The sequence below is a fragment of the Chelon labrosus genome, assembly GCF_963514085.1.
Source record: "Chelon labrosus genome assembly, chromosome: 14".
Classification (NCBI taxonomy): Eukaryota; Metazoa; Chordata; class Actinopteri; order Mugiliformes; family Mugilidae; genus Chelon; species Chelon labrosus.
This window is the reverse complement of record NC_140347.1, coordinates 27,666,981-27,691,556: the sequence shown is the minus strand read 5'-3', so window position 1 is coordinate 27,691,556 and position 24,576 is coordinate 27,666,981. Positions and strand designations below refer to the sequence as shown.

Genomic DNA, 24,576 nt, shown 5'->3' with positions numbered 1-24,576 from the left:
TGTACAGTAGGGTATAAAGTAGTTTAGGTGAGCTTAATCTCAATCCAGGCCTGAAGGCTCTGCTGCAACAGCCAGTGGTAAATAGAAACCAGAAAGGTTCCAGTACCCAGTTGGAGCCTTCAAATGGAACTTGTGATTACAACATGGAAAGTCATGTATGCAAAATCCTTGGCACGCTCAGGAACAGGAACACGGACCGGACGTGGTGAGAACACCATTGCTACGCGACTGTCACCGTCTACAAGCCACACAGGGTGACAATTTAAGAGCAAGCTAACAAATGTAATGTTCAAAATGAAAAGGTCTGATGAAAAGTTGAAGCAGATATATTATAATATTGTGAACATATCACAAATGGCTAATCTTTAGTAAGTTCATTGTAATTAACTTAGCATTCACTGAAAAATGAACTTCCTTGGCCTGCACCTCACAACTCGAGAACTCATTTCCACTTTCAAGATCATCAATAACAAAAAGCATGTAAGTAACAAGACCTCATGTCAAGCTATTTATTTCCTATGTTCACCTATAAAGGTGTGCCCAACCCATGTTTCTCAGTTTGTCCTAGTTTTCAACCACCATTCTCGCCATCTCTCTGTTTTCTTCACATCCTCTTCCCTTTTCATTACAGGAACCAGGGGGACAAGGAGCCAAAGCTTCTTGAGATGTGCCTACACCCTGACTCTCAGTCCCTGCTTTTCTCCACATCTGGAGACCATCTTCCATCTCAACATGTGAGCCTTCTCGTCCCTTTCATCCATCTCCTAAAAATCCTCTCATCCCTCCACCTATTTCACTCAGGTCCTGTCAACCAACACATTTACTCACATAAGTTAAGGTGTGGTATTTGCTAGTGAAACAGCTGTAAATGCTACAAATACATTACTGCCTCAATAATGTAACACTCATGGAGTGGGAGGATTCTTTGTAGAAAGGGCAAGAAAGCAGAGATGGGCATTTTCTGTCTTTGACCACACAAGATGAATGCAGTTTAATCCTTCTGAGTACAACAACAACACAACCATGCTAGCTTAGCAAACCTTAACAGGGTCATATCCCATCAACACAGACAGACAGAACACATAACAGTATTTAGAGCATACACCAAACCAAACCAAACCAAACCACCACTTACGATGAATCATGTCCCAAGGATACATTGCAGCCTTTACTTTTGACACTTTAAGTGCATTTTACCAATGACACTTACCTACTAGCATTACTTTTACTCAAGTAAACTAATCTGAATACTTCCTCCACTGTCCATCAGAAATTCGCATGCTAGAAGTTATCTATCCTCTGCTAATTATGACACTTAAAAATACACAGAATTCAGTAATTGAAAATAAAATGAAAGCTGTGCGGTGTGTTCACAGACTATACTGTGCACACAGATGAACACACGTGTACAGGAGAGTCCAGGTCTCTTGTAACTTGCGAGACTGACACGAACAATAAAAAGGTAGATTGTCTTCTGTGCCAGAAACGTGACACTCACACGCAGCTTGCGTACGTTGGACTGGACTCTGATTTCTAGCACAGATCTGGGGCATGATAGAAAATTTAAAGTAGGCCTACGGTCACTTACAGTAAAATTGCCTATAAACTCATCTGGACTTTCACCCACTGGCACACAACCAACGTACAGTCAAGTTTTAGAGAAGGTCACTGTGTCATGTGCATGAGGCGATCGGCCTGTAACTACTGTTTTGCCAGTTTCTACAAAACAAATAGCAGTCTCGGTTTGTGGAGAACAGTTATTATCCTAGGATTTTAGAGGTTGGATCAGAGGACCAAGGGTTGTGGTAAGGCAAAGTTACAAAATATTTGTGGAGGGGTGAATCACTTTACTCCCACAACCATCAGGTTCAGACAGAAACGGCAACAACATGCAAGAGTGAACGGTAGAGGAGCTTCTTGAAAATAAAAACATTAAGTGGCGATAATAAAGTACTAGTAAACTATTTAAGACAGACAGAGAGGGAAGTTGGACATGAATAGCAGAGGAATAAAAGTGTTGTTCTTTGGAGTCACGAAGTCCCAGCGTGACACGACATGGAAAGAAGAAGGAAGGAGGGAGGGAGAAAGAGGAAGAATACAAAACAACAGGCTTAGTTGCCGGTTACTTACTGTTGTCGCCAGGGCAACAGTAGTTGTCTGGGTCTGACTCATTGTGGTAGTACAGATCCATCGCCTGCGGAAGAAATATGGCATCACTTAGTAAATCCAAACCAAATAGTCCAATAAAAGTATAAAAGAGCAAAAGTAAAAAGAGTTTATAGTATACATCATAAATACCATACATGAATCTCATAGTGATGCATTCACGGTGAGATTACAGAAAACTCCATAGCGCTAGAGAACTAAGTCCTATAAGCATTGCATGCAGATTGAAAACCAGACTGACTTGTTGTTGTTTGGCAGTTTCCTTGTTTGAATTCAGTTGAAAGATTATTTAACATTCTGTAGAGACTGTGCAGCCTCAGCCAATAAGATTTTTTTTTGTCTACAAGCAGAGGTTCACAAACTGAGGGTCGGTATCCATACTAAAGGGCCCAGGATTAATCTGAAAGGTCGCTAGATGATTCGTGAAAAGGTCAGGAAATAATTTTAAAAAACACAGTTTTTCTGCAACTGATTTCTCAGTATTCACTAGATCAATTTACCTCTAATGTTTATATAGTATTCAAAAGGTTTGGGCGCCACTCTTTTGTTTTGTTTTTCTTAGCTCTTTCTTCAAGAGTTTTAGGGACTGGTGGCGATAAAAGATGTGACGTCATTGAACGGTAGCATTTCTAAAACCCTTGGCCCTGGCCCAGACTGGTTCATGTGGTCCATGCCCCAGTTCCAGCAGTTTCCCTGTGACATGTTTTACTGAGGTTTGGTTTCCAGGGCAATAGGGCAGTGAATCACTCGGTTTCCTGAGCCGAAAGTGGTGAGAAACCTCTGCTCTAACAACAAGTATTATAGTGCTTCAGCTAGAGAGAAAGCCAAAAGTGAAACTGATCTCACTCACTTGTGCCAAAGCATTAACAGAACATCTGCTCCAGGAACATTACAGTATGACTATTCAGCTCCTGATTTACGCATGGACGTGTAATCAAAAAAGCTATCCCAAACAAAATACCGGCTTAAGTAAAAGTACAAAAGTAGTATCCACTAAATATACTTATGGTAGCTAATTCTGCAGGAAAACAACACCTCAATTTGTCCTCACCAAAATACTGTTAACACTAATCCATCAGTGTAAAAGTAGCATTCTGTTGGGTGAGGTAATTTCATTCACTAGTTGCCAAACTAAAGGTCACAAGATCATTCAGATTTGTCAAGAGAAAATAAATGACACAAGAATAAAGATATTGCAAGTTCTGCTACACCGACCCTTGCTCTAAATATTTGTTTCCATCAAAACCCTCTGAGAAGTGTAACTGAGAAAGCAACAAGCCAGAAATGCTGGTTTTGATTTTTAATAGCCTATTTTACTGTAAAATCTTAACTTCAGAAGTCACTGCAGCTGTATCTTCCTGTGGCATGTAGTAGCGTGATATTAGTAGTAATTGATCAAATATACTGTAAACACTATATTAAAGTACCTCAAAACCTTTTGATTAATACAAGTAAGCAAGCCAAGTGGCTCATCTCAAATTTAGATGTAAACACCCATGCACAAATGTCTCAATAGTAGCTACTCAAGCATGCCCCACTTTCTCTTTTCATAAGGAAACAGCTTAATTGGCAGCTGTCATGCGACCGGCAGCATTTGCATCTCAGGAGGTTCCCATGAAAGCGTGCTGCCATGTCAGATATTAGTTTTCCGTAATGTCGCTGTCAGTCATCGACCTTTCAAAGTGGCTCGTGTCTCTGTCAGATACAGTCTTAGCCTAGTTTGCTATTCAGTGCTGCAGCTCTGAAAACTTATCTCTGTATTCTCCCATGGGTGTTTTCCAAGAATGAGACAAGCTGAGCCATGCGTGCGCGTGAGTGAGTCGTTTCCATCTCGTCTTGCTTGTTCACTCGTTCAGAGAGCGATGCTTTCAACAGTCTTCCTCTCACACCAGTCATTTCATCTCCATCCCAAGTCCTCATGTCTGACAGTAGCCCCGTCTATCCGCCTCCATATTCATAAAGACTTATGGCCTCACATTCCCTTTTACTGTCAGCATCTCGTTGCAGTCAATAATCACTTTAGCATTCATGCCTTTATTCTTTCTGCTTGAATTTGCCTCAGTCGTAACTGTCATCCTGCTCTCTGCTCCCGTTTTCTCTTATGCCCTTTCTCCGAGTTGTTTATTGATTCAGCAGAAGTCCGATGGAGTAGTATCCATAGTGATGGTGTATTCTATTCATTAATATTTCATGGCAGATTTATTTTCCCCAAAAGAAGACAGAATGTTTGGCGTGTTGGAGCAGCACCCGTGAGACAGAGTGTATATAAGGGTCAAGGAGAGGTAGAGGTCTTCATAACTAGGCTGTGAGTCAGAAGATGAAGCACATTCAACAGTAAAAAGGATAAAGAAATATTCACAGGCTTACTGTGAAATGACTAAATGGGTTTGGTACTTTTTCCTGGATTTTATATATACAAACCCATACTTTACTTAAGCCTAAGTAGTTAGTAGTTGCCTAATAATTTGACCTATTTTAGGAGGTTATAAAATACAAATGAAAACTGTTAATGATTTGTTAAGCTGTGTCATAAATACTCAAAGGAGACAGATAATTATTAAACATTAGCTTGTTTGTTAATTTGCCTCAGTGGAAACTTTCCTGACAGTTAATCATCTGTTAAAGGCAACATGGACAATATTGCACTGTCTGCACTTTACCTATGCACTTCCCTGAAAGTTGATAACGTATGTTGTATGGCATTTTGTGATCTTAGTTTATTTAGTTTTATTTCTATGTTGTTTTGCTTTTTAATATTCTAGATTTTTAACTTAATCTGTTGACTACCACTGTCTGTCACTTATGAGAAACAGTATTTCGTTCTTCTCTGGGTGCACAGGTACTCAGTGAAAAATGACAATAAATAAATCTTGAATCCTGAATCTTGAATCTTTTGAAGAAGGTGAATAAATCTCATCACCTTAAAGCCCCTTCAGTTTGACACTAAAAAGAAAAGAAAGATGAAAAGGTGGAAAGCTACAAGAAAGTTGTCGAAACTCTATAAAGTTATATAATGACAATTACAAGTACGGCCTGGAAAGCAATAGAGACGGTGAGGCCATCAGCACTTTGCACTGCAGCGAACAGAGCCAAATGATCCACAGCCAAAACTGTAGGTGCCCTAATGAGAAAAAAATTTGCATACAGGGTCTCAGATCCTAAAATGATGCCAACAGAGGCTGGAGACAGCCTGCACCACTGAAGAAGACTATAACCTGAAATGACCAGCCAGAGACAGACAGGGGGTATTAAAATGTCACACAACCTGTCATGGGCCAACTTTGTTTTTAGAATTTATCCAGGTCGTAAGATTGCAGGACCCTCAGTTCACCACCCGAGGATGATCCTAACAAAAACCTAAACTCCCCACCAGTCACTTAGAATTGAAGAAACGTACTTGGATGAGTGTAGAAATGTCCTCAAGAATACAAATCCAATTGTCTTTGTTCCAGATTAATGACTGAGAAACCAGAGGATATTGCTCAGTTGCTAGGTCTACAAAATATCACCAAGGTGTAAACAAGCCATCATTTCCCTGAGGATTTCCTTAATTCTCATATCAAGGACACCTGGAAGTCCCCTCCTTTGTGACTCACTGTTTAAGTTGGTGTTTGCTATGGTAATTTAATGAGCTGTGGGTTGAACTTGCCTGTGTGCGCTGACGTGGCTGCCAGGTATCCTCCAGTGTGTAGCTGATGTAGGGCCCACTGCAGATGGAGCACTCCAGCATGACCGGGCTGGCCAGGAGGGGCGAAGCGTGGATCCCCCAGGACTGACAGCCGCACAGGTGGACGTCAGACTCGATGTCCTTGTGCTTGCCTGTGCCATCGATGTGGTGGCGAGCCAGCATCTTCCACTTCCTGACCTGTAAGTGAGGGTCATTTTCCAATGAAATTTTCACAGACTAGGGCCATTCATGTCTGCAGCATCTAAATGAACAAACAAGTGACGTAATTCCTCTGTTCCTAATTGGGCTTTACTTCCACATCAAACCGTGAGTGACTGATAAAACCTTAATTATGTTGTAGTTTGGACAGTTTAGGTAAGGCTTCTATTAAGCTGAGTACACCGTTTGATATCATGCTTTGTACAGTAAAGCCTTAATAATGACAGATACCAAGTTACAGGAAATTAAACGTGTACTATACATCCTTGAGCACACTCATAAAGACACGCTTATGATCCTTCAAAAGGGTAACTGTCACATAAAGCTGCAACTTGAGCCCATCTAACACACGACTGCAGCGAGAGTCAACATTGTGACTTCATGAGTAAAATATTTGATGGTCACATTAGCTTTGCACAGGAGGCAGCGAGTGAGTCAGCCTCAGCTTTATCGGTAATATCCTGTCGCGAGGCAGCTGCACATTCTCAAGAGGAACATTTTACCACAAACCTCCCATTCTCAATTACCATTTAGCATGTGGCTGGCATCACCGACAGAATACATATCATCATGGGCAGAGACACAAAAACCGTTCAAGCACACACGCTTATGTGAGCGATACATGGGTCAGTGGAAGCTAAGGTCAGGGTGCAAATAGTTCCTTGAGGAAATTGCATAGTTGGCTGTGTCAGTGACCCAGAATGGCTCTTATGTAATGGCGTCCTTGGCACACAGAGCACACAAGTCACTGACTGCAGCCATTTCATATGAGTCTTATCAAGGCCTCTGTCACTGGCTGCTGATCTCTTGGCCCTCTACATTACCACAACTTGGAATGAGCAAATACAATATGTATGACTGAGATTGTGTTTGTGTGAGCCCAAACTTGCAACTTAGCCAAAAACTTTCCCTGTGTGTGTGGCTGGTCGTTCCCTCGACTCTAACAATAGCCAGAGCTGTGAGGACAGAGAAGCTCATTTATTAATGAAGGCGTCAAACACAGTATGATATCATCTGTCATTACAGAGTGTGTGTGTGTGTGTGTGTGTGTGTGTGTATCTGTGCCCGCAGTGAATATTAAATTGTTACCCATTTCTTCACTACCATTTAGTCGAGGGTCAAATCAGTACATATCATCAGTACATACCTGCTATTAAAGGAATACAGGAATGTTCTGTTAAATTTGAAGTTATGGCCAGCAGGCAGTAAGCTTAGCTTAGTCATATCTGGAACATGTGAAAACAACTACCCTGACCCTTTTAACATAATAAAATCTGCCGAACAACACCTCCAAAGTCTCACTACTTCATATGATTTATGTGTCACTTGTTTAATCCAAGCAAAAATGTCAAAGCGTCCTACTTTTTGGCTCTAAACTGTTGCCGGGCAACCTGTGCTATTTTGAAAAATAAACCCCAATAAAATAGTCTTTTTCTGCACATTTATTTATTACTGTTATTATTTTTTTTTTGTATGAGTTTGTGTGACACAAGTGCTGTTGGTTGTTACTTTCACATAAAGCCAGGCTAGCTATTCCCTGTCTTTATGCTATGCTAGGCTAACCGGCTATGCTGGCTGACGAGGGACCTGATGCACTACAGGTCAAAGCCTGGCTGCCATCAACTTTTATCATCTCCCAAATGATACAGTGATCATACGTCATGGCTTTGTTATAACAGTTTTCAGATGACGGCATAACTTTATGAGCACTTGATCGCAATGACTCACCGAAATGTAGCTTGGTCACTTTGTAACTTTTGTCTCTTTTAGTGCATACACGGCATAACTCTCCTGTCAGTGAGTCCCTGAATAGGTCATAAATCATGTTTCTCTCTGTAACATTTCATTGTAGTTATGTGTCTACAGACCCATGGTCTACCTTTATTTGTATGTTTACCATGCAAACTTTTTTTTTTTTAATTGTTCTTCCAGATAAGGTGCATACATTCCTTCAGGGGGTATGAAAATAAGAAAACGCATAGCACACATTTATGTAAGTATGCCCTTTGCACACTCTCCTTCCTTTTAACCCCTTCCCCTGCCCTTTGACCTTGCTTTGTGGTACGACCCACTAAGACAACACTGGTTAGGTTACATAAGGCTTCTCCTTCTTTTACCTCATAAACTCAGGATGTAATATATTCCGGAGAAATTCTCATACTATGGCCAGGATGTACAGATCGGACGCAAAGCTCCATAAATCAAGAAATAAAAACATCACTATGTCCAGACTTCAACAGACTCCTTCACTCAGCCTACTAACCTCTTCAACTGTGACTCCCTATGTTCTACACCTCCTTATCTCTGCAAAACAAGAATGTTTTAACAGCTACGTTATGTAAAATGAAATCTTCTCCTGAAGCTCTCCTCTTTGCTCCTATACAGTAAGCCCAGTCATTGCCATAAGAAACTAAACCATTACAGCTATTTGGTACACAATGTGCCTCTTTAAAACTCTGTGATTTACTAGAAAAATATGACTGTTTTATGTCTTTTTCTTCTGATCTAGACCAGTTCATCAGAGTCCCAGATATAACCACTGAGTAGAATCAATGACAGTCACAAACACATTATTATAAGCTTCAGTGAACTACTTCAGTATTTTCAGCTGTTTAATTGTACCATAAGAGTTTTCTTTTATTTTTATCCATTTCATGCAAGCTGTGCTTTTTCCGAAGGCTCCTATACAACACACAAAAAAAAAATGTCATTAGCCAGCTCGCAGCCCTCTTTCTTGGTAACCCCCTTTCAGCCTTGTCCTGCTTATTCATTCGTGTCCTCCACCAGTTCCACTCAGTGCATTAGTCTCCCTCGAACAGGCTTTAGGTGCAAGACGAGATACGGAGACAAAGAAAAATATGTCTGACAGACAAAAAGATAACCAGAGAAAGAGAGTGTGAGACAGTGTTACATAAGCTATCCCATTCTCTGTCAGAGATAAGACTACCTCATCAAGGCCAAGTCAGTGCTCCCTCTTCGTCTTTTTTTTGCCCCCTCCTCTTTGTAGATCACAAACACAGGTTTTAAAATGAATGAGGGGAGGGAGAAAATGAAAATACAAATGGATTAGGAATGCCAAGTGCACAGCGTGTCCCATGGGAGATTAAGACTCAGAGATACTGTGCAGAGCCAGACAAAAAAAAGAAGAGAGAGATGATGTGCAAAACAAGAGCATGTATCTGAGACACAAGACGGTGAAAACTGTAATGTTGAACAGGGAACTGGACCAGGAGTAAGTGATTTGTGATTTCAAAGTTGTAATATTGGCTCCAAGCTGCTTCCAAGTGTGCACCCTCATGGTCATTCAGTGGGCCCAAGCCCATGTAGGTTTTCCTGGAAATAATAATACAACAACTGCATTCTCCCTTACTTTCTCGTGTACCTTCTCCTGTATTTCTCTAATTTCTCTTAAGAGAAAGGGGATATATCTATGTGGCACAGAGTCTATTTACCCACTGCAGGGGCCATCATGAGATTGGTTTTGTTCTCCTTTGTTTGACATTAAGCCTCCCCCCTTGTCTCCCTGAGATAGCCCCTAACTGGCCAAACATTTGTTCAAGAGTTTAAGTAAAATTGGAGGAAAAGGTGAAAGCATTGGATAGCTGACTTAAAAACACTGCAGATCATATTCAAATGTTTCACATGTTTCTGAATGAATACTAATAAACAAGACTCTTCGAAGAGTCTACTGCCGGTCGAGCCCTTGATGAGCCTGCACTTATAGACACAGTGGCTCTTTGACTGAAATGTCAGCAAGCTAAGGGGTGATTCGCACAGACAACAGTCCTGTGTTGAAACGGCTCTTGAGGCTCAAAACCACAAATATCATTCTCACGGTGTAGCTACGGAAAAGTAAGTTAGTCACCAAAATGTGCTCAACGTCCCGTCAGAAAATTAGTTTCTCAAAAGCAACAACTTCCAGGGACAACAAATGAAGTCACTGAGTTCCTCAAATGGCCACTAGTGAGTCAACCCCCATAGACCTTACGTCAGAAAAAAACATGTTTACAGCCGGGTACAAAAAACAGTTTTAGTCTGCATAGTTAACTCCTACATTCATGACAAATGCATGGGGATAAACTATAATAATATAATGCACCTGTTTAAATTGTATTGTGTAGTGCGTGCTTAAAAGCTTGGCAGTCTAGCCATGCTTCATCTCTTTGTCCATTTTTGGACTGGTCAAGAGTTAGTCAGGCATTGCCAAGATGGCCACGGGCAGAGCCACCCCATTGAGCTTCAAATCTGCTCTTCAGGAAACCTATAGATGACGTCACAGTGGGGGCATCTTTATAATACAGTCACTGGTTTTTCAGCACAGTCAAGATAGATATTTAGCTGTTTAAAATTAAATGTATCCATTTAGGCAGAGACACAGAGGCTACTGGATAATCAATGTGCTTCTAAATACATTGTACTAAGAATCTATGGCGACAGTACTGTTGCGCTCTAAATCCGACCAGATCAGGTCAAGTTTTAGCTCCGTTGTCAAGTGTGTGCTATAAAACCAAACCTCAGTGCGCAGAGCAGTTTCAGCAGAGCCGAGTATGTGGCTGAGAGAAACAAGTTGCACTGCTTAGTCAGGGTGCCGCTGAGCCTCTGTGGCCTCAGTTTTGGCATTAGCTCTGGAACATTGAGATGGAAGATGGGATTAGCCGGGTTCTCAGGGTAGATTAGAACAACAATAATTCCCAAATTCCCTCACAATGTGACTCGCAGGAGAGGGTGCTTAATTTTTTCATTCAAGCGGGTCAAGGTCAGTGAAGAGAAAAGATGTAGGAGGCTGAAAGGGAGGGTACTGCTCTCCCTTTCAGCCTCCTACAAAAATAGGAAAAATATAGTCATAATATTAAGGCGGGCAATGGATGATGACTGAAATATATAAAGGTTGTAAAAGATATGAAGCAAAATTTTAATGGGGATTTTCAACAGCCAAACCAGCCGACTCCTTCAGGTATTGCCATCCAGGAGGGAGAGCAGGAGCTGGAAGCCGGCCAGAATAGCACAGACAGAATTTGGGAATGAGAGACATTTCTCTGTGGTGTTCGCACAGTGTGCCTGACAAGCCAACAACTTGGAGAGGGATTTCGGCTCCCACTGGTCTCTGTGTAACTTTTTTGTATCAAATATAATTGGACCTTGAGGGTTGTTCCTCTTAATTCCTTCTTATTCCCAGCGCAAGCTCAAACCTTTTTGACTGTAATGCAATTCATGGCAAATGCAACTGAAGCTGGAATTCATCTGAGGTTTTTGAGAGGCTGTGATTGGTAGAAGAGAGGACCAAGTGTTGGTCAGCAGAGACGACCACAGCGCAACAACGTTTGACAATTCATTAAGTAGACCTAACCGCATTTTATCTGCTCCAGAATCCTTGTAATAAATCATTTTGCTGAGACTGTACAGTCATAGTGTGGACAGCATTCATGTGCTTCACTGGGCTGTATTATACTGGAATAAGCTGAGAGAAATTATAATGAATCAGCAGCAACTCAAGATCTTTCATCCAGTCTTCACAGTTGAGACACAGGGAGATGTCCGGAGTCCGGGGTTCATGTCTTGGCCTTAAAAACGTCAGTGGAGTGCCAGTGAAAGGTCACCAGTAAAGCTGTGTCTTCTCTAGATGTGACATTAACCATTAGCTCAATCAAGAAGTGAACTTCAGCTTCTTAGAACGCACAGCCCAGGCACTTCTCAGATAGGACTACGTCAAGAGCCAAAGTCTGCAGTGCAATGTTCAGCAGAAATGTGTAATGCACAATCAAAGTAAGTGTAAACACCCAATGTGTGGGACTAAAATAGGGGCATTTCTGCTTCTGAAATCCTCCCAGCATGTCATCAGATTTAACACCTGAACTGTGTTTGTACTTGTCATCGACCCACGATCTCACTTGACAGGATCTTTGGATGAATGAATTCAGACCATCATTATCGCCTCCTCCCTCTCATTCATTGACTCAGATGCAATGCATTAGCATTCGTGGAACAGAGCGCTAGTCTGCAGGGCCTTGTCATCGCTAAGGGTGAACAGAACAGGTGGATTTGTCATAGGTCGTCTCCTTCTGTTTTCTCTCTGTGGAGAATGAAACGTCCCCGCCAACTTGCCCATGAGACGCCTGATTTGAAATGACCCACTGATCATCTGGGCTGGGCGTTTTTGACTGTGAGGATAAAGGTACACCACAATCGTGCTGATTCTAAGAAAACATTAACAAGATGAGCTCACATCACTGACAAAATACTTTTTATTCTGCGTTCAAGCACATTTTTTATTTTTTTTTTTGTCCTCTGTGTTGTACAACTATCTTTAGATTAGATCAATAGTCACATCTCACAGGGATACACGGGAATAGATAAAAATCACTGTTCTTCTTGGACACACTTGACTTCTCTCATCTCCTTGGATTTCTTCACCTCTTCTCCGCTTCACTTCCCTCCTTCCTGCTCTCCTACTCTTTCTCCTGCATGGCTGAGTTTTGGACAGTAAACACCAGTGAGTCCAGAGCGGATCAGGCCTTTCTTGGTAAAGTTGGTGCTTAAACTATACTGAATGCACTGACTGATTAACACAATCACCTGATCTTTACCCAGGACAGGCCATAAATAACCAGCTATATAGCAACTTAGGCAATAGCTATATTTGTATTGGCTATATGTTGTCTTGTCAAAACTCCAGTTGTTGGCTGTCCTTAAATGAGGAGTTCCACTGAGGCTTTAGATTAAAAAAACGGCAATGTGATTATTTTGTGCAGTATAAAAGGGTGTGGTTTAAATACTTGGAACCTGCCAAGACATGTTAGAACAAAGAAAGAAGAGCTTAGGAAATACAACTGCACTACTAAAAACATGTACTGACACACAGTTCATGGAAGTGAGGTATTTCAGATATTTTAAAACCCTTAGCACCATGTTGCTTCAATCTGAGAGCAAATGAGCACTTTCTAGGAGTCATAACTCAGTCAGATCTGAACACACGGCCTAGACGCTCGTATTTTTAGACTCTATCATTATCTTAAATGTCAGTTGTGGATAATCGTCCATTAAATCCACATAGAAAAAGCACAGAAAAAGACCCTCATTACAACTCCCAGAAAGAAATCATCACATTGAAATGTTTTCATCAAAGTAATCCACCGATAGTTGTCTGAACACCCACATGGGCATGTTGCAAACAGGAACAGCTTATAGCTATGTCGGCATACCTTTAATAGTGCAAGGGTGCCAACATATAAGTGAAATGTTTTCCGTCCTCAGCTGCAATATTGTACTTCCTGTTTACATCGTACCAAACTCCCACACTGAACTGTAATTCCGAAACTTACAGCATGACTACTCCCCAAACTGAGCTATGATTAAAAGGGAATTACACAATCTTCATGTTACACAATTAGGTTTTGTTTGGACATTACAAACATTACAAATGTTGTAATTTATGTCAATGTTGTCTTGGTTTCAACTGAGGGTGTGACCACAATGTCAAAACCGACATTTACTGTTAAATTATAATAATCATAGAGAATATTTTCTTTCTGAAACAGAGGTTTTTAAGTATTTTTAACCAGGAAAAATATACTTTCATAACTCTAACAAAATGTTGCCTGTATTCTATGCGTTACATTTATATATGAATATTGTTTGAATGTTGTTTGAGCGATATTATAATAAGAGGGGGAACCATGACTAAACCCAGCCAGGATAATGTCTGTTGAAGGTTGTGAAGCGTTACTGAGCCTATAGACTCTAGCAAAATACTGGAATTGTGTGACAGGGCTAATAACATATTAGGACAAGTAGCAGTCAGCAAAAGTTCATGTTGTCTTCATTTTGATTAAGTCTTGATTAAAAACAGTACGGGCTTGATGTAAGAGATTAGTGGATAGGCTGTGGTTGCATCGAGTGCAGCTTTATGTGTGATTGTGGGGTGGCGGGGTATCTAGCAGAGCTGGTGTGTTTATAGGACACTACAGGACGTCCTTATCAGGAGGATTTATATGCCTTTGATTTCTGTTCATGCTCAGGCACTGGGGCAGATGCCCTGACCTCATATTTTATCATCTAATAAAACTGTCCTCTCAGCTCTTATCATCTCTCTCTCTCTCTCTAACGCTGTTGTTCCCTCTGTTTATATCTCTCCCCACAGCTCCCCCAATCCCTCATTTTTTCCCACTTCATCCGTTAAGCCATGTTTACTCTTTTTAATGTTTTATATATACATAGTATATACACCACAGTTCATATCCTTCCTCCTACTTACTGTAAACCTCTCCGCCTCCATACCTTTATTATCCCCGCATGGAAAATATGCACTGTCATAAATTTAATACACTGATTTCATAATATAATCAGCATATTTATCTTTAGCTCTGATAGACTTGTCAAAGGTAGCAGGGGGGTGAAGGCTTTGCAGAGCGCCGGGTCAAGGCTAAGCTAAGCTACCTGCATTTTAATGGCGCTGCTGCTTTGCAAGTACAGAAAAAAGGGTGCTGTGATGGATTTTTAATGAGGAGAAAGAGGAGGTGGAAGTGGGCGATGTGTCAGGGAGGATTTTTTTAGGAAGAAGAATAACTCCTAAGTGTAAGTGGGTTTGGTAAATGTCCTTACATTAAATTGGAGTTCATGTTTTATTTATTTTTGACCTCGCATGGGTTAGTGAAAACTTTAATTTCAGTTCAGAAGCGGCAGTATTTTGCAGCCAAGTGCAGATTAACCGTTTCAAAAGCCTCCTCTCACAATGAGAGAAGCTGCAGTAAGCGGGATTAAAGTTTAACATTCAACAATACGGGCAAATTAATATACTTCCAGATTTACAAGAGCAAAAAAAATGAGGAATGAAGATTGATGTATCAGACTATGACAAATGTCCCAAAAGCTTTCCCTCTTGTCTCTGCAGTCTTGAGAGCAATCTGACACTGTTGTCATCTATTTTTTTTTTTCATCTCCACCCCCATATAAACGTGACAGCCGCCCGTTAGCGTCACTGCCCTGGTATCTAAAGTCCGAGTCTGAGGGAGTTTGACGTCGGCGACTGATAGCAATTGACTTTGATGAGGTGATAAAATTCAGCGTGGAGCTTTGCTCATTACTTGAGTCAGGCTTTTGAGTAGCCTCCTCAGGAGCAGAGCAATGTGTGTTTGGCAAGTGGGGAAATGTTTCTGTTGCTGCTCTGTTTGCTGAACAAGCATCATGCTCTGCAAGTGTTTGGCAAACCAACTTTTGTGACTGGAGTTGTGAAGTGTTTGGACAGAGTGTGCAAAGACAGAGTATCTAGAGAACAGTACAGAACATGTTGTCTGCAAGCTAAAATCTGGTGTAAAGTATTTGGCATTGCCACTCTCAGTCCATACTGGAAAGAGTATGTACACCGATCAGGGATAACATTATGACCACCTTCCTAATATTGTGTCGGCCTCCCTTGTGCCTCCAAAACAGTTGTGCCTCATCAGAGAATGGACATGGACATGGCAACAGAATGTTGTTAGTGGCTGTCTTTGGGTCCTATGGGTTGAGGGGAGGGGCCTCTGTGGATCATCCCACAGATACTTGATCAGTTTGGGATCTAGTGAATTTGGAGGCCAGGTCAACACCTTGTGCTGTTCTTCATGTTTTTTTTAGTTGTTCCTAAACTGTTTTTGTGTGTGTGTCTGTGTCAGGCTGCATCCTGCTGGGGATGGCTGCTGCCATCAAGGAGTGTCATTGATATGGGGTGGGGATGCCTGGTCTGGTTTAGATGAGTAGTGCATGTCAAAGTAACATCCACATGAATGTGAGGTCCAAAAGTTTCCCACCAGAACATCGTATTGTCACAAGATGGTCAATGTTATTTACTTCTTGTGTCAGTGGTCATAATGTTATGCCTGATCGTTGTATTTAGGCATCTAACAGCGAATCAGGGTCTCTTGACAATCATTTATTAAACCTTGGTTAAAAAAACAAACAAAAAAACGCTTATGAGATGTGAGCAGCTACTGTAGGTCAACCTTGTACACTTTGTACTGACTTCATACACATGCACACACTGACACACTGAAAACTAGCTATGACTCACCACCGAGCATCCTCCTCTTTAACCCAGCAGCCTGATCTCACCTCACTCCAACACCTATTAATTACACACACACACACACACACACACATACACCAGTTATCTCCACAGAGACAGATCAGCGAGGCTACTGACAGATCTATTGGTTTTGAGGGCAAGAGGTGGAATTGATGGAGAGCAAGCCGGACAGAGGGGCTCGCAAGAAAACCTCAACAAAATGAAACTAAACGGGAAAAAAGTGAAGAGAAGAGAATGGGGTGATGGACAACAATGTGCCACTGTTTTTTATCCTCACACACTGAAATTCAAACAAAGGGAGCGTGGTTTCAGTCGAATTCGGATGACTCATTTTTTCCCATGAGGCTGGTTAAACACATAGACACACAGGCGGGGAACCCACTGATGGCCGTAATGATTGATAAGCAGTGGGATGGCTATTGTGGTTGCCGTTGTATAATCAAGGACAACCTGGACGCCTGCAGCAGCATCAGCGTTAGCAAACTGGTGTGTGTGTGTGTTTTGCCAAGGCGTTTGTTGAAAGTAGCACTTCCTTCCATGCAGTGGTGTTCAATTTTCTTTTGTTGCATTTTTAATACAGTGCTTGCTAATTTCAGTAACACCCGCCCATGGTGAGCAACAACGAGGGGAACGTTGAAACACGCCTAAGTGTTTGTGTTACATAACGAAGCTCATGATGGGAGATTAAAGGGAGAACACAGAGAAATGTAACAATGTTAAGAGTCCTGTTAACACCTAATTTGACTCCATTCAATGAGCCCTAATGGGCAAACAGAGGGAGGTCTGTGATATCAGTCAAGTAACGTTGTCGAGTGTGTTAATGGATGCACTTCCACCTCCAGGCCAGAGGAGGAGATCTGAGAGGACAGCAGGTGAGTGGGTGGCCTCTCCCTTTGTTTGGCACACATTATAGAATAGGTCACTAGGAGCAGACACTAGGAGACTGGAAGTGTTCCACAACTCATGCCTCAGGCAAATATGCCAGATCTTTTGGCCAAACAAAATCTCCAACAATGAGCTGTACAAAAAAAACAAGGAGCCAGACCATCACCAAGGAGATTACACGCAAACGTCTGAGATGGCTAGGTCATGTGCTGAGGACGGAGCAAAACCGTATCCCAAAGGTCACCCTAAAATGGACACCACCAGGGAAGAGAAAACCTGGGAGACCCAAAACCACCTGGCGCAGAACTGTGACGCAAGAGCTGAATCAGATGAATCTGTCATGGGGAGAGGCCCAACTCTCTCGCTGCCAAGGACCGAATCCAGTGGAGAGAGCTCGCTGAAGCCTTATGTCCCATTGGGTGCGAAGAGGAGTTAGTAAGTAAGTAATAGAATAGGTCACGTTCTCCACATTAACTCCTCATTTATATGTGTGTATTAGTATGTGTGTTCTTTCTACAAAATTTTCACATATCCAGCTTTTGGCATTAAGTTAATTTGTCAGTTTTGTATTTCTTTTAATGATGGGATTTCCTATAGAACAGGATGGTTCAGAAGGACTTAAAAGAAATAAAAGATATTTCCATTTTATTAAATATTGGGTCTTTTTGACAAAGTATCTCCATTACAGGAACTGAGTAACAACAATGATGTCAATTTCCCTGTGGGAACCTCCCAAAGGGATCAATAAAGTTGTCTATCTATCTAACAGGAACTATAAGTGTGCAGTGATTGGTCGAACCAATGAATTCAGCACAGGCTATGGGCATTTAAAAAACAAAACAAAAAAAACATGTCAGCATGTGTAAAATGTCAGCCATACAAACAGCCTTTAATTTTAGCTTGAAAAATTGGGACAAAACAAGGAGTCAGTTAAAAAATGCAGAAAGAAGAACAGCCTGAAGATATGTAGTTTTGGGGGTTTTGGTCTGCTCCCCAATGAGTAGTTACCCTCAGGGAGTCCACAGACATGTTGCTTTACCTTGCAGCCTTTGCTCTTCTCATGGCCACTGGTCTGTCCATTGGCTGGGCAAGGCGAGCACGGCTCCTGGTGGTAATACTGGCAGCCCTGCAGGCCCGCATAGTGGCAGCAGCCATAAGGTGAGGGGAAGTGCGTGTACCACAGATCCTCAGCCAGCGGGCACTTGGGGCAAGGGTAGAGGCCTTTACCCTGGGCTTTCTCCACGCTCACCTTGGGGTTCCTCATCCACCTTCGCACCTGCACAGAAAAGAGGTAACACTTCTTCAGAGGCAAATCATCGGTTTGATCTCTCTGTTTCTCTTCTTCTCTGTTTCATGATTGTTTGAAAGCGCTCGCACAGGTGCTCTACAAACACACGCACATGCAAGAAGCACACATACACACTGTCAACACCGCCAGCTGCATCATTTGATCAGAGAAAGAGGAGTTTGTCATGTTATCTCTGATTGCATGTCAGCTCAAGTGGCACACACTCACACAAAAAGGCACTTCAGAGAGGCACAGATTGCGCCCGTGCTATGCCTCACGAGGGGGACACTCAGAATGACATATTTGCATTGCATACACACCTGCTGCGTCCTGACGCAAAGCACAATCTTGATGGCGCTTTCAAGTATGCTCAACAACGAAACAAAAAGTCTGATCTGTCTACACGAGTCAGCAATACTGCACAGAAAGTTGGGAAACACTGGATCCACATGTGTTTGCTAAAGCAATGAATGATCCCTGATTAAACCCTTCTACACCGTTGTCACTAACGGACAGCCATATGGTGTCAACAGTCATAGTCCTGTGTCACCACGACAGGGACAAGTTGGTTCATGCAAGCATATCTCATACTATCTACACAGCACTCCTGCAGTGACTTTTGTGGAAAGAAGATTTTCCAGAAAGGCAAAGTCATTAACTGAAAAAACCCAGTGTGTGTGTGTGTGTGTGTGTGCGTGTTTGTAGATGAACGAGCCACAGAAAGAAAAAGATGTGGTAAAAACAGAAAACACACAGGAGACAGAAGGAGACTGACAGCGAGAGAGAAGCATCAACACGAGCACGAGAGGCCGTGTGAAAACCCGTCCTGCTGCGTGAGTGCAACATTTAGCAAACACACACCGCAGGGCTGCAGGCCGTGTGACCGAGAAGCACAAAGTCCAGGCAGCTGCGCCACACGCTCACACACACACGCGAACACTGACATTGAATGCCTAAGTCGAAGGGTAGCCAGACAGCGTGTCAAGGCATGTCGAGTCTGAAAGAAAACAGACTTGGAAAAACACTGCAGCAGGTCAACACAAAAAAAAACAAGCCAGCCAAGCCCCACCTATAATACAGCGCAAGCTTCTTCCCACAGAATTGATCGTACTTGCAGCTGATATTACATCCGATGAGACGGCTTTTTCATCAGATTCAAAGCAGTGTGAGAAATGTTTTGGCAGTATCTCACAGATCACAGATGATAGGTATCATCAGACACATGGTCGCAGCAGCATCAGCATCGACAGATTTCCTTCCGTCTATAGATCTATACATTATGTCACCTTTTTGACATATTTCTTTGCTCAGGTCGTGTTTGTTTTAATGTACAATCCCAGAAAACATACACGGAGCCATCGATTTTGTATTCAGCTACACCATTTCGATACCTAATTTGTATGATACAGAGCTCCGTCTGAACTCTCCTCATTATATGATTAGACTTATTTAGATGCCAATAGAGAAACAAATAAACTCTGAACAGGCAGCAGGCATTAATTCGGATTTGGGGCCGTGTGCTGATGCATATATTTTTTTCCTTGCTTGTTCGCCAAAATTATAGAGAAATATACATAGGAATGGTAAATGATAGATAGATAGATAGATAGATAGATAGATAGATAGATAGATAGATAGATAGATAGATAGATAGAATCATGGGAGTTTTACTGCAGCAGACTGCCAGTGGGAGTACATGTGTGTTAGTGCGGGGGAGTTAACACAACACAATCTGGCCATGTTCACCAGGCGAGTCATCAGTGATCCACACCATACTGTACACCATCTGAGGCCAACACACACACACACACACACACACACACACACATTTTGCAAAACCCATATTGTGAAAAAACATGACATAGTAGAAAAGTATGCAAGTCTATCCAGCGATCTGAAGCAAACTAATGTTTGTAACCGTTCATTGATTGTTAGCAGTTTGTTGTCCTGTTGAACATTCTCGCTGCCCGAGGCTCCAAACGTGTCCAACTTAACTAACCTGTGCAATAAACCTCAATTTAATATTTGAGGGATAGAAAAAAATAAATGTTCTTCTGTATTCCCAGAGCCATACGGAGATTATGGAGTGAATTTATCAAATGCAGATCCTCTCCTCCACGAGGTGGTAGTTATGTTAGTCATTTCCTTCCTGCTACGGCCTGCAGTCACATCGCCCTGTGATTTCTTTTGATCTCATGTAAATCGGCTGCAAATTATTCAGATTTAAGGAAGCAGAAGTGAAGTTGTTTGTCAAGCTCGGCATGTTTTAGCCTGATTGCAGCTTACACAGAAGCTCACCGGACTGACAATCCTCCAGTCATGTAAACTCGTTTCGCAGCCGTTCACTTTTTAGTTTATCAGCACTCTGGCATTAGTTGCATGTATGTCTGCTCCGTGTCTGTCTGGTCAAAATAAATCCTGCATCTGTTGTTTTTTTTTCCTTTTGGATTGTTTCTGATTAGTGCTACAACAATTGATTGTTTTGACTATTAGTTTGTCTGCCACCTAATTTCTTCATCATAAATGAATCAATTTTGTAAAGGTCAGAAAAGAGTGAAAAGAAATTATGATAAATCTATTCATTCATTCACTCATCTTCTGTAACCGCTTGTCCTGTGAGGGGTCATGGGGGCTAGATCCTATCCCAGCTGTCATTGGGCGAGAGGCGGGGTTGTCGGCCTGGATTCAAACCCAGAACCTTCTTGCTGTGAGGCATCAGTGCTAAGCACCACAGCACTCTGCCGCCGCTAAGCAAATTATCATTGTCATAATTAGTATTTTGATCACCAACAACATGCAACAGTTGTGTAAGAAGGGTTGGCAGGAATGGAAGTTAATGATTTCTGTCTTGTTCAGTTACCAGAACAAAGACTGACCAATAAGAAATGGGACAGACTTGTATTTTCTCTTTCTGACCTTAAATTTCATTTTCAGGAACAATTTGCAGTGGAGAGAGGGGAGTTAAGCTAAAACTTTGAAATCACATTTAAATCAAAGTCATCTTTTACATGGAACATAATCTAATTTTATTGCTGGTGAATGAGTTTTCAGCAGCTTTAAAGACAATGAAGATTTAAGGATTTACGTGTTTTTGTGATCTTTTATTTGTTGCTGGAGATGACGCCCCGTTCAGACAGGTAGAGAGGAGGAGGAAGAGGAGGGGGAGGAAGAAGTAGCCTAGTAGCGGAAGTGACCAGGTAGGCAGGTATGCATGTTATGGTTTTGAGTAACGTTATAGAGCCGGGGAAGTTGTTCATAAAACCGTTCCCAGACTATTACTAATGCTGAGGTGTGAATGGTTGCATCAATTCCTGGCAATGCAGCTGGTTAAATAATTCAAATAACCAGTGAGTAACGGCCACAGTCCGTCTGTAGCCTAAACAGTACCCCAAAGTTAGCTAACATAAACACAGCATAATAAACGTCAGTGCTAACTTCTATTCCTTATATTGTTGTTCAAACAACACATTTCCTACTAAACTAGCTTAAACAGTTTTAGTGACGCGCGGTTCAGCTCTAGTCTGGCATGTTTAGACTCATTTAAATGAGTCTAAATATAATGTGAGTTTACCGCCGTAAAAACTTAGTGACTGGGTGACGCCGGGCCGGCTTCGAAGCTAGCTCAGCACAACCAAACGAAGCTAATTTAATTTGGCCTTTCACTGTGCGGATGGTACTGGTAAGTCACTGACTAGCTAATGGATTGTATTTTATTTTGAACACAAGCCAAAGTCAAAAAAAGTGGGCCACATTACAGGCAAAGTCCACCAATATTACACTGCCTGGTCAAAAAAAGTCGCCACCTGGATTTAATTAGGCAAATAGGTACGAGCCTCCTATTGGATAATTACTGCATGGGTGATTATCTTTCAGCTGGCAACAAGTTATTTAACCCCAACTGATGCAATGAGTAGCTTCTCATTTATTAAACATGTTGAAAGACACATCCCGACCATGGTTGTGAAAAAGATGTGTGAGAAGGGTCAAATCATTGGCATGCATGAAGCAGAAAAAACATCTAAGGAGATTGCAGGAACTACTAAAACTGGGTTAAGAACTGTCCAATACCTTATTAAAAACTGGAAGGACAGTGGGGAACCATCGTCTTCCAGGAAGAAATGTGGTCGGAAAAAAGAAGAGAGGCAGATGAAGTGATACACCCAGGCTTGCCTACTGTACAAGCCTGTGGGGGCAGTGCTATGATCTGGGGTTGCTGCAGTTGCTCAGGTCTAGGTTCTGCAACATTATGTGTCCAAAGAATGAGGTCAGCTGACTACCTGAATATACTGAATGACCAGGTTATTCCATCAATGGATTTTTTTCTTCCCTGATGTTCACGGGCATATTCCAAGATGACAATGCCAGGATTCATGGGCTCAAATTGTGAAAGAGTGGTTCAGGGAGCATGAGACATCATTTCCACACATGGATTGGCCACCACAGAGTCCAGACCTTAACCCCATTGAGAATCTTTGGGATGTACTGGACAAGGCTTTGTGCAGTGGTCAGACTCTCCCATCAATGGGGGTCTTGGATCTTTTTCACAAGATCTTGGTGAAAAATGAATGCAACACTGGATGGAAATAAATCTGGTGACATTGCTGAAGCTTAGTGAAACAATGCCACAGTGAATCCGTGCTGTAATCAAAGCTAAAGGTGGTCCAACGAAATATTAGAGTGTGTGACCTTTTTTTTGTTTTGTTTTGTTTTTGGTGCCCAGGCAGTATAGTATACTTTGATTCTTACACATCTGCAAAAACCTAGAAGGGTAAGCTTTGTTGTACACACATTTTTTCTGCATCAGTCTGAGAAAGAGGCTACATTCTAAGGGGTTAAGACAAATCAGATTTTTCTTTGTTTTTCAAAATGTATCTCTGCATCCCCGACACCTTTCTGTTTTTAAGAGTGGCCCTAGCACCCTGTGACCCACGACACAAATCAGCCACATCTGAATGAGATTATACTTCTACTGCTGATGTTAAATAAGTAAAATAGCAGTTGTAGAACTCTGTAATATTTGATTTATTAACCTCTATTAAAGCTGTGAAGACGTCCCTAATCGAAAGTAACCCTCCAAAGTACAGTTTTGTAGCACACTAAGTCCCTGAGCTGTACTTTTAGAAAAGTTAGCACACAAATTCATTACACAAACACAACAACCAAAGAAAAAAATTTAATGCAAACCATTAACATCACACAGGAAATGAGCCTTGCGACGGTGCTGCATCTTTATGCAGGATTTGCTGAGTAGAGCTTAACTATAGGACCTTGTCTTCTGAGTGATGCATAGGTGCTTACACAACACACACTTGTGGGCACTTTAATGCAACAGTGTTTTTGTTTTTGTGCACACAAGCAAGGAGAGATCCTCTCACGCACAAACACACACACACACACCCACACAAATACCAACACACACAGGCTGTAAACATAAATTCACAGGGACTCTTGCGCCTGATTAGAGTGGCTTAGCCTCCACAATGACATCATCTCTGGTGTGAACGCACAAAGACAGAGGGAACACTCAGGCTGTGACACCTCCGCTCTCAGCCGACGTACCCCTCGCTCTGGTTGTGTGGGTGCATGTGTGCCCCCATCCCAAAACGCGTGTGTCACCCAAACTCACCTTTCTCTTGACAAACTGGAAGGCAGAGCACTTTTTAAAGGAGAAGGCAGTCTTTTCTCCCCCTCCTCCTCCACTTCCCCCGCCACCTCCTCCTCCTCCTCCTCCTCCTCCCCCGTTCACCAGCTTCATGGCCGACGCCGGCACTCCGCTTGCCTCCGTAGATCCCAGGATGACGGACAGGCTGGCAGGGAGTGGACAACAAACAAAAAAATCTTTGGCTAGTGCAGAGACAAGTGCGGGACGTGAAAATGAGAGAGACGCTTCTGTGCCGTGAGGGAGAGGTGGCAAGAGGAGGATGCGGGAGGAGAGTGAGAGCCAGAGGAGGTGGAGAGGCAGATGGACCAGAATGTTAGGGAGGAGAGAGGTGGGATGCTGAGATGAGAGTTAACGGAACACCAGTGTGTCAGGACAGAGATAAAGAAAAGGCTGAAGTAAGAGAGAAAGTAAGAGAGAAAAGGATGGAGAGAGGAGGAGAGCGATACCTGCTCCTGTTGCTGTGAGGATGAAACAGCTTTGTTTACAGCGCAGGAGTCTGAAAGCATCTCACTGAAGTGTCAGATGTGTGTGAAGTTTATGCATGTGTGAGTGTGTCTAGATGTGCAGTGTGTTTATGTATCCCCTTTGTGTGTGGATTTACGCGTGGACTGTATGCACACATGCCTGCATCC

At 42.2% G+C, this 24,576-nt stretch overlaps 1 protein-coding gene across 1 annotated transcript in view; it reads right to left on the bottom strand.

Annotated features, from left to right (window-relative positions):
- The window catches only part of sgk1 (serum/glucocorticoid regulated kinase 1), a gene marked incomplete at its 5' end in the record, with an annotated part of 34,911 nt that extends 10,874 nt beyond the window's left edge, over positions 1 to 24,037 (bottom strand). The window contains 4 exons of the mRNA XM_084560295.1: positions 2,131 to 2,194; positions 5,816 to 6,031; positions 18,034 to 18,270; positions 23,909 to 24,037. Of these exons, the coding sequence (XP_084416421.1) occupies positions 2,131 to 2,194; positions 5,816 to 6,031; positions 18,034 to 18,270; positions 23,909 to 24,037 (646 nt within the window). The remainder of the gene's footprint in view (positions 1 to 2,130; positions 2,195 to 5,815; positions 6,032 to 18,033; positions 18,271 to 23,908) is intronic.
- Positions 24,038 to 24,576: the final 539 nt, after the last annotated feature.